This window comes from Coloeus monedula (assembly GCF_965178545.1).
Source record: "Coloeus monedula genome assembly, chromosome: 10".
Taxonomy (NCBI): domain Eukaryota; kingdom Metazoa; phylum Chordata; class Aves; order Passeriformes; family Corvidae; genus Coloeus; species Coloeus monedula.
The window spans coordinates 2,863,800-2,887,201 of NC_138790.1; the positions used below are offsets into that span (position 1 = coordinate 2,863,800).

Consider the following 23,402-nt stretch of genomic DNA (forward strand, 5'->3'; position numbering starts at 1 on the left):
CGAACCCCCCCCCTTTCCCCACCTGCCCCGTGCCGTACGGCTGCAGCTCCGCCAAAATGGCGGCGGCCGTGTGGCGGCCGCCATGTTGTGCCGTACAGAAACCCCTTCCCCAGCGGCGAGGGGCGCCGGGGTGACCCGGCTCCGCCATCTTGCCGTACGGCGGCGCGGCGGGGCCGGGGCGGGGGCCGGGGCGGGCCCGGCCGGCCGAGGGCGGCGGCGGCCGGAGATGGTGATCTGCTGCGCCGCCGCCAACTGCTCCAACCGGCAGGGCAAGGCGCGCCGCGGCGCCGTCTCCTTCCACAGGTAAGGGCGGCCCGTCCGGCCCGCCGCAAGTGCCGCGGCCGGGCCGCCTGCGCCCCGGTCCCGCTCCCCCCGCCGGGCCCCCACGTCAGCGGCTGCCCTTTGTTTCCCTCAGGGGAAACCGGCTCTGGGCTCCCGGATCCTCCAGCCCCGGCCGGGCAGCGGGAGCGCCCCTCGCCACGGGGCCCGGGGCCTTCCTGGCCTGTCGCCCCGACCCTCCCCCGGTCTGTGCCCCCCGCGGCCCGTCCTTCGGCTCATCCCTCGCCGGGGATGCTGCCGGCGGTGAGACCCCGGGGAAAGTCCCTGTCTCGGGAGTCCCATTGGAAACGGAACCTGGTTCCTCTGCTCAGGGGCTTTCTTCTACTCCAGGCATTTCTACACCTAATTAAATGTTACTAAACACACCCGGTGTAAGCAGCACCCGGGTTACGGAGGCAGCGCTGGGCAGCGTGTTGGCTGAGCTGGGTGTTTTGGTGGTGGTCACATCCCCCTTCCTTGTGGACGGGCTGTTCCTCGTGGGGCTGGTGAGCGGAATAATGGATCGATTGCTGATGAAAATGGAAACAACTCCTTTTAGTCCTGTGCTTTTCGTGAAGTGGAGCTGTTGATGCAGCGAATGAATATCAAATATTTAAGCCCAAAGTGAAATAATTCTTAAATGAGTGTAATTTATCAAAACACAACTTTGCTCGAAATCTCCTAATCCTGGCCATCGCCTTGGACTTGGTCATCTTAAATGTCTTTTCCAACCTCAACAATTCTATGATTCCATGGTTCTGTGATTCTAAAAGTACCAACCCTTCTGATTTCCAAAATGTAGCTTATTTTTTGTGGGTTTTGTCTGTTCCTTTTTTAGGTTCCCTCTGAAGGATTCAAAGCGCTTGATTCAGTGGCTGAAAGCTGTTCAGAGGGACAACTGGACTCCCACCAAGTATTCCTTTCTTTGCAGTGAGCATTTCACCAAAGACAGTTTTTCCAAGCGGCTTGAAGACCAGCACCGGTTGCTGAAGCCCACTGCTGTCCCTACCATCTTCCAGCTCGTGGAGAAGAAGCACGACAAGCTGGATTATGTCAGGAGCCGAAGGAAAATAGCCAGGCAGGTGCCGGTGCGGGATGGGGAGGCCCTGCGGGAAGGAGGCGGTGAGGTAGCGCAGAGGACCCCGTCTTCTGGCCAGGACTTCATGGTGATGCAAGGGACGAAAGAGATGGAGGAGGCCACTCTGAAAGAGGAAATGGGATCGATGTCCGAGGAGGAAGAGGCCCTCCACAGCCAGCTGGACGGCCCTCGGAGAAGGACGTTAGGGGATCATTTGGGTGCGAAGCCTGGAGCTCAGACAAAGCCTGAGAGGTCTCCTGTGGAGGACTGTGCCAGGGGCAGCTGGGCGGGGAGCTGGGTGGCAGACAGAAGCGGCGTGTCGGTGGACGACTTCACCCCTCCTGCCTCTGGTGCTTGCAAGTTCATCGGCTCCCTCCACTCGTACAGCTTTTCCTCCAAGCACGCCAGGGAGAGGCCGTCTCTCCCCAAAGAGCAGCTAGAAAGGAAAAGGCCAAAGAGAGAGGTGGAACCGAGCTGCAGCAGCCACCTCTTGGGCCATGACAAGGCCGTCGCAGAAGTGTCCCCGACGTCGTCCCTCACCGCGACCCCCCAGAAACCCTCGCAGGGCCTGTCGGCGTCGCCGGCAGACCTGACCCCTCGGCCAGCCACCGAGGCCGTGGTGGGGCGGAAGGGTGACACGGACGCCAACCCCATGTCCATCAACGAGGTGATCATGTCGGCCTCGGGGGCCTGCAAGCTCATCGACTCCCTCCACTCGTACTGCTTCTCCTCCCGGCAGAGCAAGAGCCAGGTGTGCTGCTTGCGGGAGCAGGTGGAGAAGAAGAACGGAGAGCTGAAACTTCTGAGGCAAAGGATCAGCCGCTCTGACAGCCAAGTCAGGAAGCTGAAGGAGAAGCTGGATGAGATGAAGCGGAACAGTTTCCCTTACTTGAACAGCCTGATATCCCAGGACTGTGGTTAGTATTCCCAGGGGTGCTGCACCGAGGCGGAATTCCCTGTTTTCTTAGGGGCCGTTTGAGATGGAGGCTGTAAAGGTGTGATGGGGAAAAGGTATGAGAAAGGGACATTTTGGGAAGGAGAAGCAGCAGCTTGTGTTAGACCAAAGGATACAGATTCAAGAATTCGCTCAGTGCGTACACAAGTTAACTCTTATATCCCTAACCTTTCCAAGATGTGGAATGGGAGCTTGGGTTGTGGTGTTGCTGGCAATTCTCTTGATGAATTTATTTTCTTTTATTTTCTTTCTGGATTATTTTAGCTTGTTTGTCACTGATCACCCAGTGGCTCCTGTTAGGATTTTCCTTCTTCCTTTGGAGCGTGCCTGTGATTTTTTTTTTTTTTTTTTTGGTGTGTTAATGAGCTGTCCTAGCAGCAGGTATCTGGGAAAGCCATTATTGTCCTCAGTGGCATAAGAAGTAGTTTTGATCTTGGATTTCATATGCTGCACTCAGGATACAGGAAATATAAGTGAGGTGGGAGGTAACAAATATGACAATGTCATGGTGCACATTGAGGTCACGATTTGTGAGCAAATGTCTGTTTGCTTTGATCCTTTCCTCCCTTGGAAGGCAGAAGTCAGGAAACAAAGCGAGGAGTGATGGAGAATGCTTCTCTATCAATGCCAAAAATAGTAATTAAGCACCTGAAAGTATAGGGGAACTCAGTGAGGGATGAGGTCATGTAAAACATTTGTTACCTAGAAGTCAAATTGGGCCATAACTGCAAGAAAGTGTCATAATGTAGAATTTGTGCGCAATTTGTGGTTGCAAGGTGCAATTCAGGGCAAGAGTTTAGGACCATCTAATGGTGGTGGTGTGTGTGGCTGCTGAGAAAACACTGGGTTGCCTTGGGAAGGGTTTGTGATGTGGGGCTTGCTTGGAGAAGTCATCACCCATGGAGGGTTGGGTGTCTCCTGATGGCTAATTCTCACTTTTCCTTTAGGAGAAAAACTTCATGGCTTCTTCTGGAGCTGTTGGACAATCAGAAGGGTGATGCTGGCATAGATGGGCACGTTCTCCAGGCTGTTACAGCACAGCCAACTTCCTCACTGAAAGAGGAAAGTAGACCCTAACAAAATGCATGAAGGTTGACACCCAGTGCTACCTTTCCCATATGTATCTAATTTTCCAAAGTATGGGAAAACTCACACTTTGATTTGGGTAGAGGGGGACAATCTGGGAAATCAGCATCATCTTGTTTGTACCTTCTGGCCTATGTTTTTGTATTGTTTAGGTGTCAAACTAAGGAAAATAACTAAATACAATTTTAGGGTTCCGTAGTTGCCATTCCTATATGTATGTATACGAGATATTTATTTATATATATATTTTAAAAGGTGCCTAGCTTAGTTGGAATACCTTCACTAAGATACTAATTGCAGAAGGAGTATCTTTAAGGATGTTTTTCTTTATTCTGGCAAGCACTGTGGTTTTTCTCTGTTTTCCCAAGATTAATGTTTTTATATGTATGTCTTTGAGAAGTGAGAATTTTATGTTCTTGTAAAAGATATTCTTAGTATATGAGTTACATACCCTATTTTATAAGGGAAAACGTAATTTTTCTTAATGAATTGACATATTCATTACCCATTCTGCCATCTTTTATCAACAAAACTGGAGATGAGTGTGTGAAAATGAACCATTTTGGCATTTGCAGCTTGGCGTGATGGGAAGTTTGGAACCCTTTGGCTGGGAACTTTTTTAAAGGGTTTGTTGGTGACTCACTGGCTTTTTTTTTTATTATTATTGTTTTTTAGCTTTATTTTGGTGCTCTTCTATATTGGACTCTTTCGTGTCCTCATAGCAATAGTGAAAATAGCTGATGAAGTGCAGCCAGCTGCTGCCAGGCAGAGTCTGGTTCGTGCCCAGACACTTGAGTTTTACTGGGGTGCAGAGCTGAGTTAAGAAAGGCTTTTTGTATTCATAAAAATACAGTCAGGTAACACATTAGGTTAATAATAGTCTTCATTAGTAGCTCTGTCTCAGTTGTCCGGAGTCATCTGATGTGTGGTTGAGGTGATGTTTTAGCTGTGAACCTGAGCCTGCATTTATTTTTTTTCTGCTGAAGGCAGTTCCTTGAGTATAAGCACCTGACTGGACTGACCCTGCAGGTTGTTACCTGTCTGCATCCCTGACGTTCAGCTGTTTCCACAAAATCCTGAGCACAAAACACCGACTTCAGGCCCACACCCACTCAGCAGAACTTCATTTCGGTGCTAGTTCTCACGTATTTGCCTCTAATGAGACAAATAAATTTCTGCTGGCTGTATCCAAGCTGCAGGCGGCTGGGAAGAGCAGGTTTCTGCAGGAGTGCTGCACAGCAGTGCCTGCCAGCCACGCTTGAGGCCGGCTGACTCAGGCTGGGCAAGTGGCTCCCAACTCCAGCTGTCACGATGTGCTTGAGCTGTGTTTCCCAACCTGTCTTACCAGGGGGGTCGACTCATTGGTTTAGGAGGAGCTCCAGGCTGTCTCCAGCACAGCACAGCTGCCGTGGTGGCCTTTTCCATCTAAATGTTGAATTTAGTCGCTTGTTTGGTAGGAAAATGTTTCCTTCTGTTTCGTGGGCTTCTTCTGAGGTCCATGGGCTGAAGGCTGAGGAATGCTGTTGGCAGATAAGCATGCTTAGGCACAGTGTTAAGTGTACCAGGCAGGACAGGATTAGATGGAGCTTCTAGAGGATGACAGGATGCACTGGGAGAAATGAGGAAGAGCCAGCAAGCAACCAGGGACGTGTCCTGGGGAAGGCATGACTGTTCTAACAGCACTGTCCTCTGCTACACAAGTGCTGTCTGACCATCTTGTTCTGCATGAAGGTCTCGCAGCTCTGCTGCATCAGGTGTGCTCGCTCAGACAGGAGATCCCAGCTGCTCCTTCCACAACACCACCTCCTCTTGTCGTGCCCCACTTTGGTCCCGTTGTAAAACTACATCTCCCAGCAGGCAGCGGGACCAGTGTCCTACCCAAACATGAGCTCACTTCCCTCATAGCCATCTTACCACCCTGCGCAAAGCACTTTCTAGGGGCAGGGGGGGCTGCAGGTGGAGCAAATAGCAAAACATCTGCGAATATGGCTTGGCATGGAGCAGACACAGGTAGGATTCCATGGGATTTGAGTTCCTGTGTTCATCAGAGAGGTAAAGCTCTTAGGATTCAGCTGCTCTGAGGAGCCTCTTCCATGCTGCATGTCTGTTTTCATGAAGGTCATATTAAAGGCAGGAGAGTTTGCAAAATGAGTTCATGTGAAAAATGGTTAGAACTCTGCTAGGAATCTGTGGGAAATTTGGCTTGGATTTGTCTTCGAATATTTGTGCAAAGCCAGTGTAGAAATGGGGTCATTTACAGTACTTTTGACATGCAAATGAAGCACAGTTGGTGAACTTCGGGGCAAGCAGAAGGACTGAACACTTAATGCGTGGTTTTGTGCTGAGGTGGAGCCCTGATGCCTGGTCTGTGGGGCCTGAAGTGATGTTTCCCGTTGTGGTGGCAACTAGATTTCATTCATGCTGCAGAAAACAAATAGCAAAATCCTGATCCTCACTGGCAGTGAGAAGTGGGGTTGTGCATGGATGGAGGTGCTGTGCTTTCACCTGTTTGAGAAGCCCTGGACCAGCAATGGGCTGCTGTCCAGTTCAGCTTGAAAATGAAATGTGTCTAATGGGTCACAGAGATGTGCTGTCAGGGAAATTGCCTCCACCAGGGCAGGCACTGCTACCCTCGCGGCTGCATGTTAACTTGGAGCTAGATTTTGGAAGAAAACTGCTTTTGTTCTGAGACAGCAGGTGCTGCTTGTGATTTTTTTTGTGCCCTGTCTGGGATGGGAATGGCCAGGGTAGAAAGCTGGTCCATAGGGTGAGCGTTACAAAGAACAAGGGAGCTATAAAGGAAACTGAGAATGAGATAAGGAGTAGGAATATGTGTGCATAGGCTAAGAGTGGGGCTGAATCCATGGCAGAAGGTATCTCGAGAGGGGTTGGGTAAGACTTCACTGTGGCCTGAGCACGTGGGTGGGAGGTGAACTGTTTTGTGCTCAGCACAGGAGCAAGCAGTGTGCAGGCGCGCCAGCTTTGGGACTTTGGTTGAGGAAGGTGGCTCTTTGACCTCTTCCTTGGAGAGAAAGGCAGTTGGAAGGGAGGAAACTAGCCTTTTTGCACTGCTGTGTGGTTTTTTTCGGTGGGATGGTCTTGTTCTTTCCAGTTTGGTTTTTTTTTTTTTGCCTAATAGTCTATAGAGTTTGTGCATTAAGCATTTAATTTTGCAGCGAGTCGGCAGTGACTCACAACAAAAACCCAGCTTGCAGCTAGTAAGCAATGAAACAGCAAACTAAGGAAAGCACGAGAGAAAGTCAGACTGAGCTCAGGTAGGGTGTTTGGTTTCTCATAAGAGTATAATTTAAAAAATGTTTTCTCTGTATTTCGTAAAGCAGAACTCTGGCAGTGACTACAGGCACTGGAGCTTTTGCCACAGAGGCAATACCACCTTGGCACTTGGCTATGAAATTAATTACTGAGTCTATAACATGAAAATTTGTGAATATAACCACATTCCCAGCTTTTGGAGCAGAGATGGAGTGATCTGTTCAACAGCTGGTCTGCTGACACCTGGTAGGATGCATCTTTCTTAAGGGGAGAAACAGTTCTAGCACAGGGGCTGGCAGCACTTGTTGATAGGGCCTTAAACTAGCTGGAAAAGGGGAAAGGGACAGAGCCAGAGTCACCAGTGATGAGCAATGGGCTGCAGTGCCTAAACTTGAGGAAGGGAGCACTAATGGGATCCCCCAATCTACTTTACCAGGTGTTGGCTACAATGTACCACACCTGAAATGTCTCTGCATTAACGCACCCAGCATCAGGGACCTATGAGGAGCTCGAAGCTTTGGCCCAGTCCCAGAGATCTGACATCACTGGCATAAGTGAAGCCTGGTGGGATGAGGCCTGTGGTGGGAGTGCCCTGATGAACAGTTCCAGGCTCTTCAGGAGGGATGGGCAGGGCAGGAGAGAGAGAGGGGTGGTGCTGTGTGTAATAGAGGGGTTGGAATGTCTGGAGCTCACAGTTGTCAGTGGCACAGTCGAGATAAGAATGTCTTTGGATAAGAGTCAAGGGGCAGACAAATAATGCAGATGTCACTGTGGGAGTCTACTCTAGACCTCCCAGCCGGGATGATGACACTGACAAATTATTCTTTGAGGAACTAAGGTATGGTTCCAAGTCAACTGCCCTGGAGGACTTCAACCTGCCAGAAATTAACTGGGATCATCACACAGGTGATACAACCCAGGCCAGAAGGTTCCTAAAACACCTGCACCACAACTTTATGGAACAGGTCCTCAGGGAGCTGACTTGGAAAGATTATCTTCATCTCCTGCTTGTCAGCAGAGAGGATCTCATGAGCAAAGTCAGCATTGGGACCAACTGAGTCACATCGACCACAGAGCCATCAAGTTTAAAATCTCTGGTGACAGGAGGAAAAGTGTCAGAAAAACCTCAACTCTGGCCATGAGGAGAGCAGACCTCAGGCTGCTCAGGGAGTTAGTGAGTAGGGTCCCCTGGGAAATGTTTTTGCAGGTGCTGCAGTCCATCAGTGCTGGTCGCTTTTAAACATCATCTCCTAAGGGCACAGGAACAGCAATTCCTAAATGTCAGAAGTCAGGCAGGCTGGCAGAAGGCTGGCTTAGCTGACCAGGGATATTCTCTTGGAAATAAGCTGGAAAAGGAAGGTGTGTGTCCAGTGGAAGCAAGGTCGGGTGACATGGGAAGAACGTAGAGATGCTGCTCCCCACGTTGGGAGACAATTCATCCAGGTAAAGCTAAATTGGAGTTGAAGCTGCCAGAACTGTGGAGAATAAAAATATTTTTTTCAAATATATAAATGGCAAAAAGCAGTTTAGAAATAACATTGCCCCATTCCAGGATGAGGATAGTCACCTCACAAACAGGGACAGGGACAAGGCAAAGGTGCTTAATGCTTTCTTTGCCTCTCTTTTCAACATGGATGGTGGGTCTCAGTGCCATGAGCTGAAGGACCATGGCTGTGAGAATGATCAACTCCCAGTTGACCTAGAACTTGTGTGGGATCTGCTGCTCCAGCTGGATCCCTACAAATCTGTGGAACCTGATGGGATTCATCCAAGAATCCTCAAGGAGCTGCTGATGTTATTGCAATGCCTCTCTCAATGATTGATTCTTGAGCAGTCTTGGAAATCCACAGAGGTTGACTGGAAGCTGATGAGAGTTGTCCTGATTTTCAAGAAGGGCAGGAAGGAGCACTCCAGAGACAACAGGCCTGTTGGTCTCAATTCAGTGCCTGGTAAAATCATGGAAAAGATTGTTCTGGGAAGCACTGAAAAACACCTAGTGGACAACGCAGGCATCAGTCACAGCCAGCACAGCGTCGTGAGGGGAAAGTCCTGCTTGTCAAACCTGATTTCCTTCTATGACGGGGTAACTCGCCTGGTTGATCCAGGAAAGCCGGGAGGTGAAATCTTTTTGGACTTCAGCAAAGCTTTTGATACTGGCTCTTACAGGATCCTGCTGGACAAAATGTCCAGCCCACAGCTGGATAACTGTGTTATGTGATGAGTGAACAGCTGGCTCACAAGTCAGGCACAACGGGTGACAGTGACTGGGGTGACACCAGGCTGGCACTGGTCACTGGTGGGGTCCCACAGGTCTCCATCCTCGACCTTATTCTCTTCAACATCCTCGTTAACAACTTGGTCACAGGACCTGAAGGAATACTAAGTGAGTTTGCAGCCATCACCAAACTGGGAGGAGCTGTTGTCTCTCTCAAGGGTGGAGAGCCCTTGACAAACCAGAGATAGGCAATCACCAACTGTGTGGGGTTTAACAAGGGCAGGTGCTGGATTCTGCACCTGGGACAGAGCCACCCTGGCTGTGTGTATGGACTGGGTTAGGGGTAGGGCTGGAGAGCAGCTGTGAGAAGGGACCTGGGGGTCCTGGTCCATGGCAAGTTCAATATGAGTCAGCATATGCCCGGGGCACATCAGGCCCAGCATTGCCAGATGGGCCAGGGAGGGGATTGCCCTGCTCTGCTCTGCTCTGCACTGGGGCGGCCTCACCTCAAGTGCTGGGGGCAGGTTTGGGCACCACAGTATGAAAAAGACATTAAGGTATTAGAGAGTGTCCAAAGGAGGCCATGAGGATGGGGAGGGGTCTGGAGAGGCCTTATGAGGGAGTGGCTGAGGGCACTTGGTTTGTTTTAGCTGGAGGAGACTGAGGTCAGACCTCACTGTGCTCTTAACATCCTCCCATGGGGAAGTGGAGGGGCAGGTACCGACCTCTTCGCTCTTGGGCCAATGACAGGACTCGAGGAAATGGTGTGAAGCTGACTTGGGGAGGTTTAGGTCAGATATCAGGAAAAGGTTTTTCATCCAGAGGATGGTTGGGCACTGGAACATGCTCCCCAAGGAAGTCGTCACAGCACCAGGCCTGTCTGAGTTCAAGAAGTGTTTTGACAATGCTCTCCAGCACACGGTGTCATTCTTGGCGTGTCTGGTGCAGGACCAGGAATTGTACTTGGTCCTGACAGGTCCCTTCCAACTCAAGGATATTCTCTGATGGAGCTAGAGCACATCAGTGCCAGGAATGTTTTACTGGTTTGCTGGGGAGAGCATCAGCAAAGTGCCCAAAGGGGTGCAACTCTCAGGGCAGAGCAGCAGAGTCTAAAGCCACCTTCTGTACTTAAATATGGACAGAATATGCTGAACAAGGCTGCTCCTTAATTACCAGAGCCTTGATGATGATGATGATTTAAACCCAGTGAGCAACTGTGCTGAAGGAAGATCTGCAGGGAACTGCTCAGCTGATGCTGCAGACCCCACACTTTGAAGAATCTAGGAGTTTGTTTGGGGATTTGTTTTGGGGTATTTTGGTGGGGTGTTTCTTTTTGTTGTTTGTATGGGTGTTTTTCTCAAGTTTTCTGCAAGAAGTGTTCCCCAGCTCAAGGAAATTGGTTAGCTGCCTTGTTAGCAACCAGCTGGCCGCTCGCTGCAGCTTCACTGATAAAGCTGTGTAGGAATTCGTGCCAGCTTAGCTTTCTGTGCCAGGGATCCCACTTGAGGGCCACGCCGGCTGTGTAGACATGGCCTGAGGGGGCTGTTCAGCTGCTCTGTCTGGTTTGTCTCATGGCAGGGAGAACTCAGTACCTCCTGTTGCAAAGCCTGGACAGCCAGTTCCAGGCTGACTGTGTTACAGTGCAGGGTGGGATTTGACTTGTAAACCCTCCGGGAATGGAAAGGATGTAGGAACAGTCTGTCTGTGAGTTTGGAGGGATGGAGTGGGGTCAGGTGGTGAAATGGAGCTGACCTGTGTGCTCAGGACCTGGGCACAGCAGCTGTGGCCTGAGTGGCTTTGTGAAGGAAAGAGACCAAGGTGATCAGGTTGCTTATGGGTGTGTGGTTTTGTCTCCCAAACTGTTACAACTCATGAGTGTCGTCGCTGATTTCAGTGAGATTTTGTAGAACCACAGGATGGTTTGAGTTGAAGAGACCTTAAAGCTCATCTTGTTCCAACCCCCTGCCATGGGCAGGGACACCTTCCACTACACCAGGTTGTGGTGTAAGGGGAGATGCTGGATCCCTAATGGCTTCCAGAAGGTGTGTCATCTGGTAGGAGATGGTGACTCCAGGAATGTCCCTTGTTAAGAAAGGATACAGAGAGAGCTTCCCTGTTGCTGGGTAAAAGAGGAGCTGTGCATATGAATGCAAGAGAATCAGCATTAAGAGGGCCTCCTGAGTGTGAAGCTTTAAGCATGCACAAGGGTGACCAGATTCTCTTGTGCTGCAAATTCTCAAATGTCATTTCTGTTCCTGTGGCTTACTTTTTAAGCCACATTAGTGGGTTTTTTTGAAAAAATGGTATGCCAGGAGTTAAGACCTTTAAAAAGGGATGTACGGGCTCCTTCATCAGTGTCAGAGGAGTTTCTCTTGACAGTGACTGTATCTATAAACCTGAAGTTTGAAACAAAGCAGCTCAGCAAAGAACTTCTTGTTGCTACAATAGTCTTGCATTTACCTGCCCCAACCACGACATAAAAAAGCAAATTTCTTTTCAAATGACTACTTTTTTTTTGGATGGATTCAGTCAGACTCTCTCCTGTCTGCCTCCCTCTTGCTTTTCCACTCTCCCAGCCCAGCCTTCCATCACAGAAGGCTGCCAGGAAGGAAAAAAAAGTCTTAGTGCACCAGGCAGAGACCAACACTGAAGCTAAGAAGAGCACTGCATGGGATGAGATCAGGATGTGTGTACTCACCTGCACTTCACTGAGTCCCTGGTCCTTATTCATTTCTGCTGCTCTCAACTTCACCAAGCCACATGAGAACTAAAGAACTCACTGGCTTTGCTGCCATCTAGGTAGTTTGGAAAACTAACAATGGTCACTTGGCCATAGTGTTTGTCCAGGTGCCAGAGACTTCAGGAGGTACAGTTACATCTTCACTTTTCAGCTGCCTGGAATTCCAGCTCTTTGGAAGTGAGACCACCTCACCGGGTCAGGCACCTCCAGCAGGGCAGTGGGATCAAGCTGGGGGTGCTGGGAACGATCACTTGGCCTCTCTTGGTTTATAATCAAGTCTAAAGAGTGGGAATGGCTAAAGCCATTCCTTTCATCTGTTGTTTTGATGCTTTTTCCTGAAATGCAAGCAGAAGAAAGGGAGGTGCCCTATGAAAGCAGTATGGTGACAGAAACCATCCTGCTCCTGGGATGCTGACCCAGGAGAGGGCAGCAGCAGCCCAGGCTGCAGGCTCCTGCAGCTTTTCCAAAGCTATGCTTTTCAGTTCAGTCACGGGAGATGAGCCTGCAGAAAGCTTGGAAAGAAATGTAGTGGTGAGTGAAAGGCAAACGCCAGTTGGAGGGAGGAGCAGTACACTCCTTACCCACAGAAGTGTGTGCTCTCCTCATGGAACTGGGAAGGTGAGTACAAGGAAATACTGTCCAGTACACTGACACTGCTGTACAGATTGTGGGAACTCCTTTCCAAGTCCTGGGTAAGCTGCTGGGGAATGCACAGTCTGACAGGGTGTTCTACAGATCCTGGCTCTGATGCTGTACACTTTTACCAACTATTTCCTAGTGAGCTCTCATGTTTCCTCATGTTGCTTCCCTTGCAAAATACTTCAGGGTAAAGCAGAGTAAGTAGCAGCACTTTGTTGACATGGGCTGGCTTTTAAAACCTGCTGTCTGTGGGAGAATGAGTACCACAAGTGGTTTCTTTTACCCAGGAAAGCTGCTGTTCCTTCTCCTTTGGCATTTCAGGTGTGGACTGTGTGTTCTTTCTCCTTGCTTAGTGTTTTAGCCTGACATTTCGTAAAGAGCACAGCAAAACTCAGACTGGTCAAGCAAATTTTGACCATGGCCTTACTCTTTTAGGTCGTGATTTCTCCCTGCAGTTGAGTCTGTTCCTTTTAGACCAGCCAGACAGGCAGCTTGTTCTTGTATTCTTGATCTCACTAGGTGTGGAAAACACCCCCCTGCAACGCCCACCTTGCCAGTACAAAGCATTTATCCCATGAGGGGGAGCAGGACATGCTTTAAGCATACTTCAGTCATATTTGCATAACAGACGCTGAGAGTAGCAGGCACCCCGTTTGTGTGGGAATCCATCTTTCCCGACATCCCATAGGTGAAGTTTTGCTTTCCCTACTTACACCTTAGTAATGGATCTGCTCTGCTCTTCATGTGGCTTTAAATTGTCTGTCTCCATTTTCCTGATGTATTTTTTTCAGGTCACAACATCTGAAAGTAAAATGCAAAAGTGTTTATCAAAGCTCTCCTACAGCACCAAGCCTGACAGAGTTCAAGAAGCATTTGTGCAACGCTCTCAGGCACATGGTGTGACTCTTTGGGATGGTCCTGTGCAGGGCCAGGAGTTGAACTGGATGATCCTTGTGGGTTCCTTCCAGCTCAGCTTATTCTGTGGTTCTGTAAAATCATTTGTTAAAGAAGTTTTAACTTTGTGAAACAGACCTTGGTTGCTTTTAATAACTGCAGTGACAAAGGGAAGTATCTTTCTCTTTCATTTACTCTTTACCTTACAGGCACTTTTTAAAATGTTTGTTTTAGTCCAGAGCCTAAGCAGTACAGCTTCTGAATGATCCCTGCTTGTCTCTTTGTACAAGTTCAGGTCATTGTTAACCTCTTAAAAAAAATATTATAGCCAAACTTTGATCTTGAATATGTACACAGCCTGATTTTCTTTTGATGTGAGGACTCGTTTCCTTGGCCTCTGAAACAAGCAGGAACAGTATGCACTCAGTGCTTGAGAATGATTAGCCCAGAGCACTAGAGGTTTCATTATCATTTAATGATTATTCTTTATGCTGAGATTTCAGTCATCTTCTGCCCTGCATGTAGATGGGAGAGGATTTTTTTTCAGATCAAGCTACAGAGAGGAGTCAGAAATGGACCACCTGGAAGAGAGGGCTCTATGTATGGCTAAGGGCTGGTTTGGAAGCAGGCTCACTTTCCATGACTGTTCATTTTTTCCCATCTCCCACCTTGGAGCTGGCATTGCTCTAAAGAAAAGCATTGCTGTGGTGTTGAACCATTTCTCAGGTGTTTCGTGTTCACCTCCAGCCAGCTGGAGGCAACTCACAACAACCTGCAGAGCACAGATCCCTGAGTTTTCTTTCTTCCTCCTTTCTTTTCCTCCACAGAGACTCCCCAGCTGAACCCTGTGATGGAACCCCTGTCCTGGATGCTGGGCACCTGGCTCTCAGACCCACCAGGAGATGGCACCTTCCCTACAATGAAGCCTTTCCAGTACCTGGAAGAAGTGCACATCTCTCATGTGGGGCAGCCCATGCTCAACTTCTCGTAAGTCGTGGGGTCTGTCTGTGTTGGCAGCAGCTGTTGGACTGGAGCAGGCATGGCTCCAGGGTGATTTGTTTCTTTTCAATGGCAAAGTAGACAAATTTTCATCTACCAAACAAAATGGTGTTGTGGTGTGTGACTGCACAGTCTGACTTTCATTTTCCTTGAAAACTTGTGATTAATTGGCGTTCTTTGTGAAACTCTCACTTAGAATAAATGAAGGAGCTATGGCATGGCTACCAAGTTTGTCCATTTTAAGGTGTGGTCCTCAGTCTTCACCACTGTGAAAATCTGAGAAAAATTAGTGCTTATCAAACCATATGGGATAGGAGGCAGGTAGCTTAACTACTTGTTTTGGCTGCAAGTGATTGTTCTAAGAGAAATCAAAAGAAATCCAGAGGGAGGGAAGTGACAAGTTGGCTACTGCTCAGTACTGCTCCAGTGCTCGTTTGGGAGGGGTGAGTTGGGAAGTGTGTTGCTTGGAAAACCAAGAAAAGAAGAATTACAAGATGGAAGTGCTCTGTGAGAGATGTCCTGTGTTCCTGGAGTGTGATGGAGCTGCCAGCTCAGCCTGTGACTGCTTTAGTCCAATGTCCAGAAGAAACAAAGCTCTGACAGTCGTGCTCTGGCTGCTCCTCCCTCCCCAGCTTATGAACAGTTGCTTATTTGAGTCACCTGCTCTTTTTCCCCCCTCCTTTTCTTTATGCCAAGGAGTTACACAGCTGTGAACTGTTGAGCTTTGGGAAGCACCAGGGAAATAGGCATCAGGCTTGGAGGACAGAGACTCTGTGGTTTCCTGGCTCCTGGAGCAGTCAGTAGCTGTTAAACATGGTCCCTGTATCCCTTAAATACTCCAAACACTGAGAGCTGCCTGATTTGAGTTTGTTTCTCCTTTGATCCATATAATCACCCACATTATGGGTGACCAAACCTACGGTTCTTAAGGCCTCCTGAAGAATACCTAAGGATCTGAGCTGAACTTTTTATCTTTTTGAAGGGGTTGATGGTAGAAATATGTCTGCTCCCTTGCTGCCTACAACAAGGAATATACAGAAAAACCAACTCACCAGGTGTAAAAGCTAAATAGAGATGATACAGTAATTCCAGATATTTACTTGGGAAAAGGAAGTTTTTGAGACACATGTGTCTTCAGCATCTGTGAAACATCTGAGTTCCTGAGGGCTTTCTGAGCTAGTTCTTAGAAAGACCCAGGGGCTGTGGAAAATCTAAATCCTGAACTTAAAGACTTAACTCCAGTTCTCAGAAATAGCTGTGCCTCTGTAAAGTAACCATATTTTTCCAGGTTTACATCTCTCAACTGTAAAGCATTGTCAGTCTTTTACTCTTGAAAGAGTACTGCAGGCACTCATGTGGTTAAACAAGAGGAAACCAAGCCAAAAAGTGTCCTTTGAGTGCGAAGCACGTCAGCTTTTGTGCTCTGATTTCCCCTCAGGTTCAACGCCTTCCATCCGGATACAAGGAAGCCCATGCACCGGGAATGTGGATTCATCCGCCTCAAACCTGACACTAATAAGGTGGCTTTCATCAGTGCCCAGAACACAGGTACACACCTGATACCCACACTGGGGAAAAGAAGACATCCTTACCCTGCTGGGCCATTTCATCACTTTTCCAGAAAGCTCTCACACCTCTCACAGTTTAGTTTAATTAATTTTCCCTGTCGGAATCGCTGCTCTTTGGTGCTGGACCCACAGTGATTCCTAAACTAGGAGAACCTCCCAGTGTGTGGACGTAGCACTTTGGTACTCCTGACCTTATGGGGACTGAATGAGAGAGAACCACATCTCAGTTATTATAAGTGACAGTGTTAAACCCCAGTTGATGCTTAAATTTGCATCTAAAATGGCAAGTGCTGAAGGGAAGAGTGCCAGTTGTGCTGTGATGCTCATCCCACACGGCGTGAATAAGTCTGGCTGGATTTTTCTGAGCAGCATTCCCTGTCTGAGGTTGTGTGGGTCTGCAGTTGTCAGTAGTGCTAGGGCAAATAAAACCATTCTTCATAGGGAGTGCTGGTCTGTAACACAGCCTAGCAGATCATGGAATGGTTTGGGTTGGAAGGGACCTTAAAGCCCATCTTGTCCCACCTCCCTGCTATGGTCAGGGACACCTTCCATTATCCCAGGTTATTCCAACCTGGCCTTGGGCACTTCCAGGGATGGGGCAGCTACAGTTTCTCTGGGCAACCTGTGCCAGGGCCTCCCCACCCTCACAGGGAAGAATTTCTTCCTAATATCTAACCTAAATTTCTCCTCTTACAGATTAAAACCTTTCTCCTTGTCCTATCCTTGCCTGCCTGTGTAAAAAGTCCCTCTTCCTCTTTTTTATAAGCCCCCCCCTTAAGTTCTGAAAGGCCAAAATAGTAATTGTGACATGCTTAAATAACTTTTGCAGCCTAATAATATGTATGCCCTTGCTTTTCCCTAGGTCTGGTGGAGGTGGAGGAAGGGGAGGTGAATGGACAAGAGCTGTCTATAGCTTCTCACTCCATAGCCAGGATCTCCTTTGCCAAGAAGCCCCATGTAGAGCAGGTGAGTGCACACAGAGTGAGCCATTCCCGTAGCATTGCTCACCCCAGGAGGAGTCTAGTTGAGAAGATAAGTTATTTAGCATGCTTTAATTACAGAATGCCATCAGGAGTTCTTGGAAATACTGCATGGCATCCTGACTTATTCTTTCTGTAAGAGCCTTCAGAAGATACTTTGTACATTACGAGACCCAGAGGGATCGTTATGATAAAACCTGACAGGCTGCATCAGACCAGCTAACCCAGAATCCTGTCTCCAGCAGTGGCCAGTAGCAGGTCCTTAGGGAAGAAAATAGGAAAGTCTTGGCTAAATACTCTTTTATGGCACTGGGATTAGTTATTAATGCTGGTTTTCGGGATTGGTTGCAGTATGAGGATGCACATTTAAGGTCTGGTCAGTATTGGGCCTCATGAGGATATTTTAGGAACACCTGCAGATCTTGCTCACTTGCTTTTCAGAGCATTCACACCTTGCTCTGGTCTCTTTTCCCACCTGTGGCTTCAGGGTAGGGCTGGCACTTGCTGTCAGCTTCACCTTTGGTTGGCTGCTTTTGGGGCTTTGACGTTTTTGAGTGTATAGCAGGGGTTTGTTGATAGAGCTGGTGGGGGTAGAGCCACTGTGAGTACAGTGGCACTGCTGGAGTCAGTGTGGCATCCTGAGGTCACTGCTGCAAGTGTCACTGTCACATCTGAAGCTGTCATGGCTGAACAGCAGCTGAGAGACAGCGAGGCTGAACAAGCTCTCACCTCCTGGTTTTTGTGTGCTATAAAACTGACCCTTAGATAACGGAGAGCGCAAGTTTATGCAGATGTAGACAAAAATTGTACTTGCTTACATAGATAGTGAGTGTCCTAACTTTGGAAAGTCCCAACTCCCCTGCCTTTGGATGCATGTTTTCAGTTGCTGGGTTTCCCCTTTCCCAGGAACAGCTGTATTGCCTCCTTCCCGTAGCAGAAGTAAAGCCATGAGATACTGTGGATGTCAGCAGGGGAGCAGAGCTCTTAACTGCAAACATTTAAATAAAAGGGACTGTCCTCTTTGAGTCACTGCCTGAACTGTGGGCAGATAGACTGGCAGGAGGAGAGGGGAAAGCACAGGAAGCCAGAAGATGTCTTTCTAGTTGAGGGCTCCGAAGCTGGCTTTGGCTGAAAGAAGGAAGCTCTGGAGCTGGAGGTTCAGGCTCATCTGGTACCTGAGGGAAGCTCAGGTCCTAGTGAGTATCTGTGAGGCCCTTGCTGGTGAAGGAGGGTGTGGAATGAGAGAGGTTTTCAGGGAACCAGCTCCCAGTGCCTTTTCTCGTTCACCAAGAGCAGCTTAAATTGCCTGTGGAAACAAAGAGGCCACAGGTTTGTGAGAAGGACACATGTGCTGCTGCAGTAGTTGCTCATTTTGAGAAAACTTCACCATATTGTTGCATTCCTGGTGAGAAGTGATTCAGGGTGGCTGTGGCTTGGCTGAGCTGTCACTGAGGCAGGAATGCCCATTTCCTGCACCAGGCTGTGTCATGAGCAGTTTAGGTTGCTTGAAGAATCACCTTTAAAGGTGTTATCAATGCAGATTTAATACAAATTGGGGAGAGCACAGCTTAACAAAATTTGCTGGCAAGGTTCCCTCTGTTAACTTCTCATAGATGAAACATCCAAAGGAAAAGTGGATTTGAATCAATTTAGAATGATTTACATGGAGACTGAAGACACAAAGGGTAAGGGAGACCCTCCCACTGAGTCACAAGGTTCCAAGAGGACTGTCTTGCTTTCCAGGCTCCTGATGAAGCTCAGATGTGGCAGAGTCCAGTCTTGGTCCCAGACTTGGTCAGTGGTTTATGTTTAAAGGGACAAATACAAGGAGTAAGGGAGACCCTCATGTTGAGTCACTGGGTTTGTGATGAGTGTCCAGAGGACCAGCCTGTTTTCAAATACCTTTAGAGCTCAGGACAGTCCTTGCTGTGGGTACTGCGAGCACTGGCTGATGCACCTGCAGGGCTGCTGTGTTACCTGTGAGGGGTGGTGGAGATTAGTGGGATTTCCCAATGGCTGGAAACCCATGGCACATGGGAAGTGCCTGAACATCAGAGAGGTCCAGCTGCTCAACCTCACTTCACCCCCTGGAGATCTCAGCATCCTCAGATGGAGGAGGAGGTCAGTGTCACCACACACAGTGTGGTTTCACCACCATCAATGGTGCCTGGCTGACCTGGTTGACTTCTGAGAAGAAAGGACTGGATTTGTGGACAAGGGGAGAGCAGTGGATGTTGCTTCCCTTGAATTCAGCCATTTCCCATGTCCATTTCCCAGTGCTTCATGTTTCCTCTCCAATGTGGGAAGTCTCCCCATGTGTCTTGGCTGTACACAGAGCTTGGCCTCACACTTTTCCACCAGCCAGCCTTTGCCTGAAGCTTGCTTTTAAGAGAAAAATCTCCCTCTTCATTTTTGTCCAGTTTCTTTCATTTCCTTCTTTTGCATTTAGGATTTTATTGCCTGGTCTGCAATGGGCCATTCAGGGAGCCCTGAGCTAAAGTCACACGCGTTCAAGATGAGTGACTTTTGTATTCCTTTTAACTGTGTTTTCATTCTTAGGGCATTTGAAGAACACTGATGCATTACAGTCACCAGATAGGAATCCAAACACCATCTGTGTGTGACCTTGTTCATGCTGTTGTTGCCCTGTGGATGCTGCAATGACAACATGTCCTCCACAGCCCTGTGTAGCTCTGCTTCTGGGAGGAGTGTTGTCAGATGTGGGCTTTGAGGGCACACTGTGGCCATAGCAAGGGTTCTGTTAACAGAGAGGATGGAGCACACAGACTGGCAAGAGCTCATGGACGTGCCCTTGAGTGACCTCAAGGAAGTGAAGAGTTTGGAAAAACCTCTGTATTCTAGGAATTTCTAAATGGTGCTGGTTGAAGTGACTGTGAATGAGTTGTGCTTGCAGCTGCTGTGCCCTGGTGTCATCCACGTGGTGTCGTGGCCATTCTCTGCTGGGCTGGGCAGCTGGAGTGACACCCTGCATCCTTCTGAAACAGCACCTGAGGTTCAAAAAGCCTTGGTGAATGCTGTCTCATCCACCTCCCTGAGCTGCCAGCCAGGAGCCATCCTTCTGGTGGAGGGATGTGGTGGACAGGGCAGGGGCATGTAACTCAGGAGGTGTTTCAAGATGTCACTAGGTCATGTAGGAAGAAAATTAGAGGCAAAAGCCCAATTAGAATTTAATCTGGCCACTTCTGTGAAGGATAATCTAAAATGTTTTTATAAATACATTAAGGGCAAAAGGAGGGGTGAGGACAACCTTTATTCTTTATTGGATGCGGGGGGAATATAGGAGCTGAAGGTGAGGAAAAGGCAGAGGTACTCAACACCTTCTTTGCCTCAGTTTTCAACAGTAAGACAGGTCTTCCTCAGGACAGCTGGCTTCCAGAGTGGGTAGATGGGGACAGGGGACAGAATAGCCCCCCTGTAACCCAGGAGGAAGCAGTTAGAGACGTGCCGAGTCACTCAGATGCTCACAGGTCTCTGGGACCAGATGGGATCCACCCTAGCAGGATGAGGGAGCTGGTGGATGAGCTCCCCAAGCTGCTCTCCATCATTTATTGTCAGTCCTGCCTCACTGGGGAGGCCCCAGAGGACTGGAGGTGCCAGTGTGACCCTGTCCGTATAAGGAGGATGTGGGAAACTCCAGGCCTGTCAGCCTGACCTCAGTGCCCAGCAAGATTATGGAACAGATCATCCTGAGTGCCGTCACGTGGCACCTACAGGACAGCCAGGGGCTCAGACCCAGCCAGCGTGGATTTAGGAGGGGCTGGTCCTGCCTGACCAACCTGATCTCCTTTTATGACCAGGTGACCCAACTGGTGGATGTGGGGAAGGCTGTGGATGTGTCTACCTGGACTTCAGCAGAGCCTTTGACACTGTGTCCCACAGCATTCCCTGGAAAAGCTGCAGCCCATGGCTTGGACAGGAGCACTCTTCACTGGGTTAAGAACTGGCTGGATGGCCAGGCCCAGAGAGTGGTGGGGATGGTGCTGTATCCAGCTGGCTGCCAGTCGCCACTGGTGTCCCCCAGGGATCTGTGCTGGGCCCAGTCCTGTTTAATGTCTTCATTGATAATCTGGACAAGGGGATTGAGTCCACCATCAGCAGATTTGTGGATGACACCCAGCTGGGTGCCAGTGTGGATCTGCTGGAGGGTAGGAGGGCTCTGCACAGCAACCTGGACAGGCTGGATAGATGGGCTGAGTCTAACAATGTGGAGTTTAACAAGTCCAAGTGCCAGCTCCTGCACTTTGGCCACAACAACCCCTGCAGTGCTACAGGTGGGGGACAGAGTGGCTGGACAGTGGCCAGGCAGAAGGGGACATGGGGGTACTGGTCAACAGCAGCTGAACATGAGCCAGCAGTGCCCAGGTGGCCAAGAAGGCCGATGGCACCTGGCCTGGATCAGGAATGGTGTGGCCAGCAGGAGCAGGGAAATCATTCTTCCCCTGTGCTCAGTACTGGTGAGGCCACACCTCGAATACTCTGTCCAGTTCTGGGCCCCTCCGTTTAGAAAGGCCATTGAGATGCTTGGACACATCCAGAGAGGGGCTGGTGAAAGGTCTGGAATGCAGGTCCTCTGAGGAGCAGCTGAGGGAGCTGGGATTGTTTAGCCTGGAGAAGAGGAGGCAGAGGGGGACACCTGATCACTCTCTGCAACTCCCTGAAAGGAAGGTGTGGACAGGGTTTGGTTTCTTCTCCCAGGCAACCAGTGACAGGACAAGAGGACACAGCCTTAAGCTGCACCAGGGGAAGTTTAGGTTGGACATTAGGAAAAATTCTTCACAGAAAGCATGATTAGGCACTAGAATGGGCTGTCCAGAGAGGGAGTGGAGTCACTGTCCCTGGAGGTGTCTAAGAAAAGTCTGGATGTGGCACTGAGTGCCGCGGTTTAGTTGATAAGATGGTGTTAGGTCACAGGTTGGACTTGATGATCTCAAAGGTCTTTTCCAACTCAGTTAATTCTGTGATTCTATGAACCTGCCTTGTTCCATGGATAAGGGACTTGGAGCTGCTTTCTTTAAGAAGAGAAAACTCCTTGTTTATTTGCCTGCTGTAGTGAGGATATCCTTCCTTGGTGGTGTGTTGACAGCAGCCATGTGGATGGCAAAGGGCAGAAAGCACAGGTGTAAGGGATTTAGCTTGTGGATGCTGGTTGCTTGATTTCCTTATTTCTTTCCCTACCCCCCCCCGCTTTAGATTACCAGAAAATTCAGGCTCAATTCCGATGGGAAACTCGAACAAACTGTCTCAATGGCAACCACTACGCAGCCCATGACTCAGCACTTCCACATTACCTACAAGAAGGTGACGCCCTGACGCCGGGAGTGCCGGGTCTCCTCGCTGGGGGCAAGGAGCAGGAGACATCGTGCACCAAGAGCAGCAGCAGCTCAGGAGCACGGAGGGCATGGCAGATCCTGGAGCCGGCTGCCTGCGCTCGTCCCCTGGGCCCCGGAGCTGCCCGTCCTGTTGAGAATGTTACTCAGATGTTTCTGTAATGGTATATAAAAAAAATAAATAAAAAGCTTTTATTTTTATGGCTGTGTCTTTGGTGTGATTGCAGGGCGGTGTGTGCTGCCTGTTCATGAGTAGGTGTTGGATTGGAGATCCAGCCTCGTGGACAACCTGCATAAGTTTGGGGAAGCTGCAGGTTGTGGAATGGATTTGCACTGCAGGGAAAGACCCTGAGAACTCCAGAGCCTGTCCAGTGAAACTTGGCTTAAGTATCGGGAGGGAGCACCTACATCTTGCTCTGGGATAGAGGAAACTGGCCCAGGCCCCCATCCCAATGGTGCTGTCCAGCAGTTTGAAGGGAATTGCTGCAGTGCTGGAGGTCAGGGCCAGACTTCAGTGCAGAATATCACAAGAGTTTGGGGGACAACCATGAACCAACAAGCACTCAGCCTGTGACACACCAGCAGCTGAGGAGCTTCCGAGTGCTGCCAGTGTCCAAGAAACCTCTGAATGACACCAGTGACTGAGGAGCCTCCAAGTGCCACCAGTGGAAGCCGAGCCTTCGAGTCCTGCCAGCAGCTGAGAGGAGTCAGGGCCGGGAGCAGCAATGGAGGAGGCCAGGCAAGAGCCAGCAGCGCCGCGAGCCGTCAGGATCTGCCGCATCTGTGTGGATCCCCTGCGCAGCCCCGCTGCCCTGGAGCCCTGCGGACACGTGTTCTGCCACGCCTGCATCCAGCCCCGGGCTGCCCCCGACGCCGCTGCCACCTGCCCCATCTGCCAAGAGCCCATTGGGGCCATCCGCCTGCTGCAGGGGCAGGACAACCGTGCCGGGCTGGCCCCGCGTCGCCACCGCCGCCGCCTCCATCCCTTCGTGGCGCGGTGGCGGCAGCGGCAGCAGCAGGAGCAGCAGGAGGAGGCAGCTGCTGGAGGTCGCTGGCACCAGAGATTCTCCAATGAGGATAGGGAGCCCTGTGCCCCCCGTGCCCCAGCAGCGTGTCCAGAGAGTGTTGGAGGAGCTGGACAGAAACAGGCCAGGCCAGGACGGTCCATTGTGGCTGCTGAGGGAGCGGGGCAGAAGAGTTGGCCTCAGGGGACCACCTGCACCTCCTCCCGTTGGTCCCATTTGAAGTGGAGCCTCCATGGCCCCTCTGAAATGAAAACCGGGATGCTGAGAAGGGCCTTGCCTGGTTT

General features: G+C 49.8%; 1 protein-coding gene across 2 annotated transcripts; it reads left to right on the plus strand.

The window, feature by feature from the left end:
- The first annotated feature begins 103 nt into the window (after window positions 1-103).
- On the plus strand, window positions 104-22,294 carry THAP4 (THAP domain containing 4). Of its 2 annotated transcripts, XM_082287907.1 has the most exons (6): window positions 104-303; window positions 1,157-2,313; window positions 14,026-14,185; window positions 15,636-15,745; window positions 16,628-16,731; window positions 21,957-22,294. In XM_082287907.1, exons 1-6 carry the CDS (start codon window positions 227-229, stop codon window positions 22,074-22,076), a joined length of 1,728 nt encoding a protein of 575 aa, XP_082144033.1. In that variant the 5' UTR covers window positions 104-226; the 3' UTR covers window positions 22,077-22,294. The 2 variants fall into 2 exon arrangements, with proteins under 2 accessions (XP_082144033.1, XP_082144034.1); XM_082287908.1 differs by lacking the exons at window positions 104-303; window positions 1,157-2,313 and adding an exon at window positions 5,333-5,447.
- Window positions 22,295-23,402: the final 1,108 nt, after the last annotated feature.

Bases quoted from the DNA above. Each gene is read 5' to 3' on its own strand.
- THAP4 (XM_082287907.1), top strand. From the start codon at position 227: ATGGTGATCTGCTGCGCCGCCGCCAACTGCTCCAACCGGCAGGGCAAG. The intron at 2,314-14,025 runs GTTAGTATTCCC...TTTCCTCCACAG, and splicing joins CCTGATATCCCAGGACTGTG to AGACTCCCCAGCTGAACCCT. The intron at 14,186-15,635 runs GTAAGTCGTGGG...ATTTCCCCTCAG, and splicing joins CAGCCCATGCTCAACTTCTC to GTTCAACGCCTTCCATCCGG.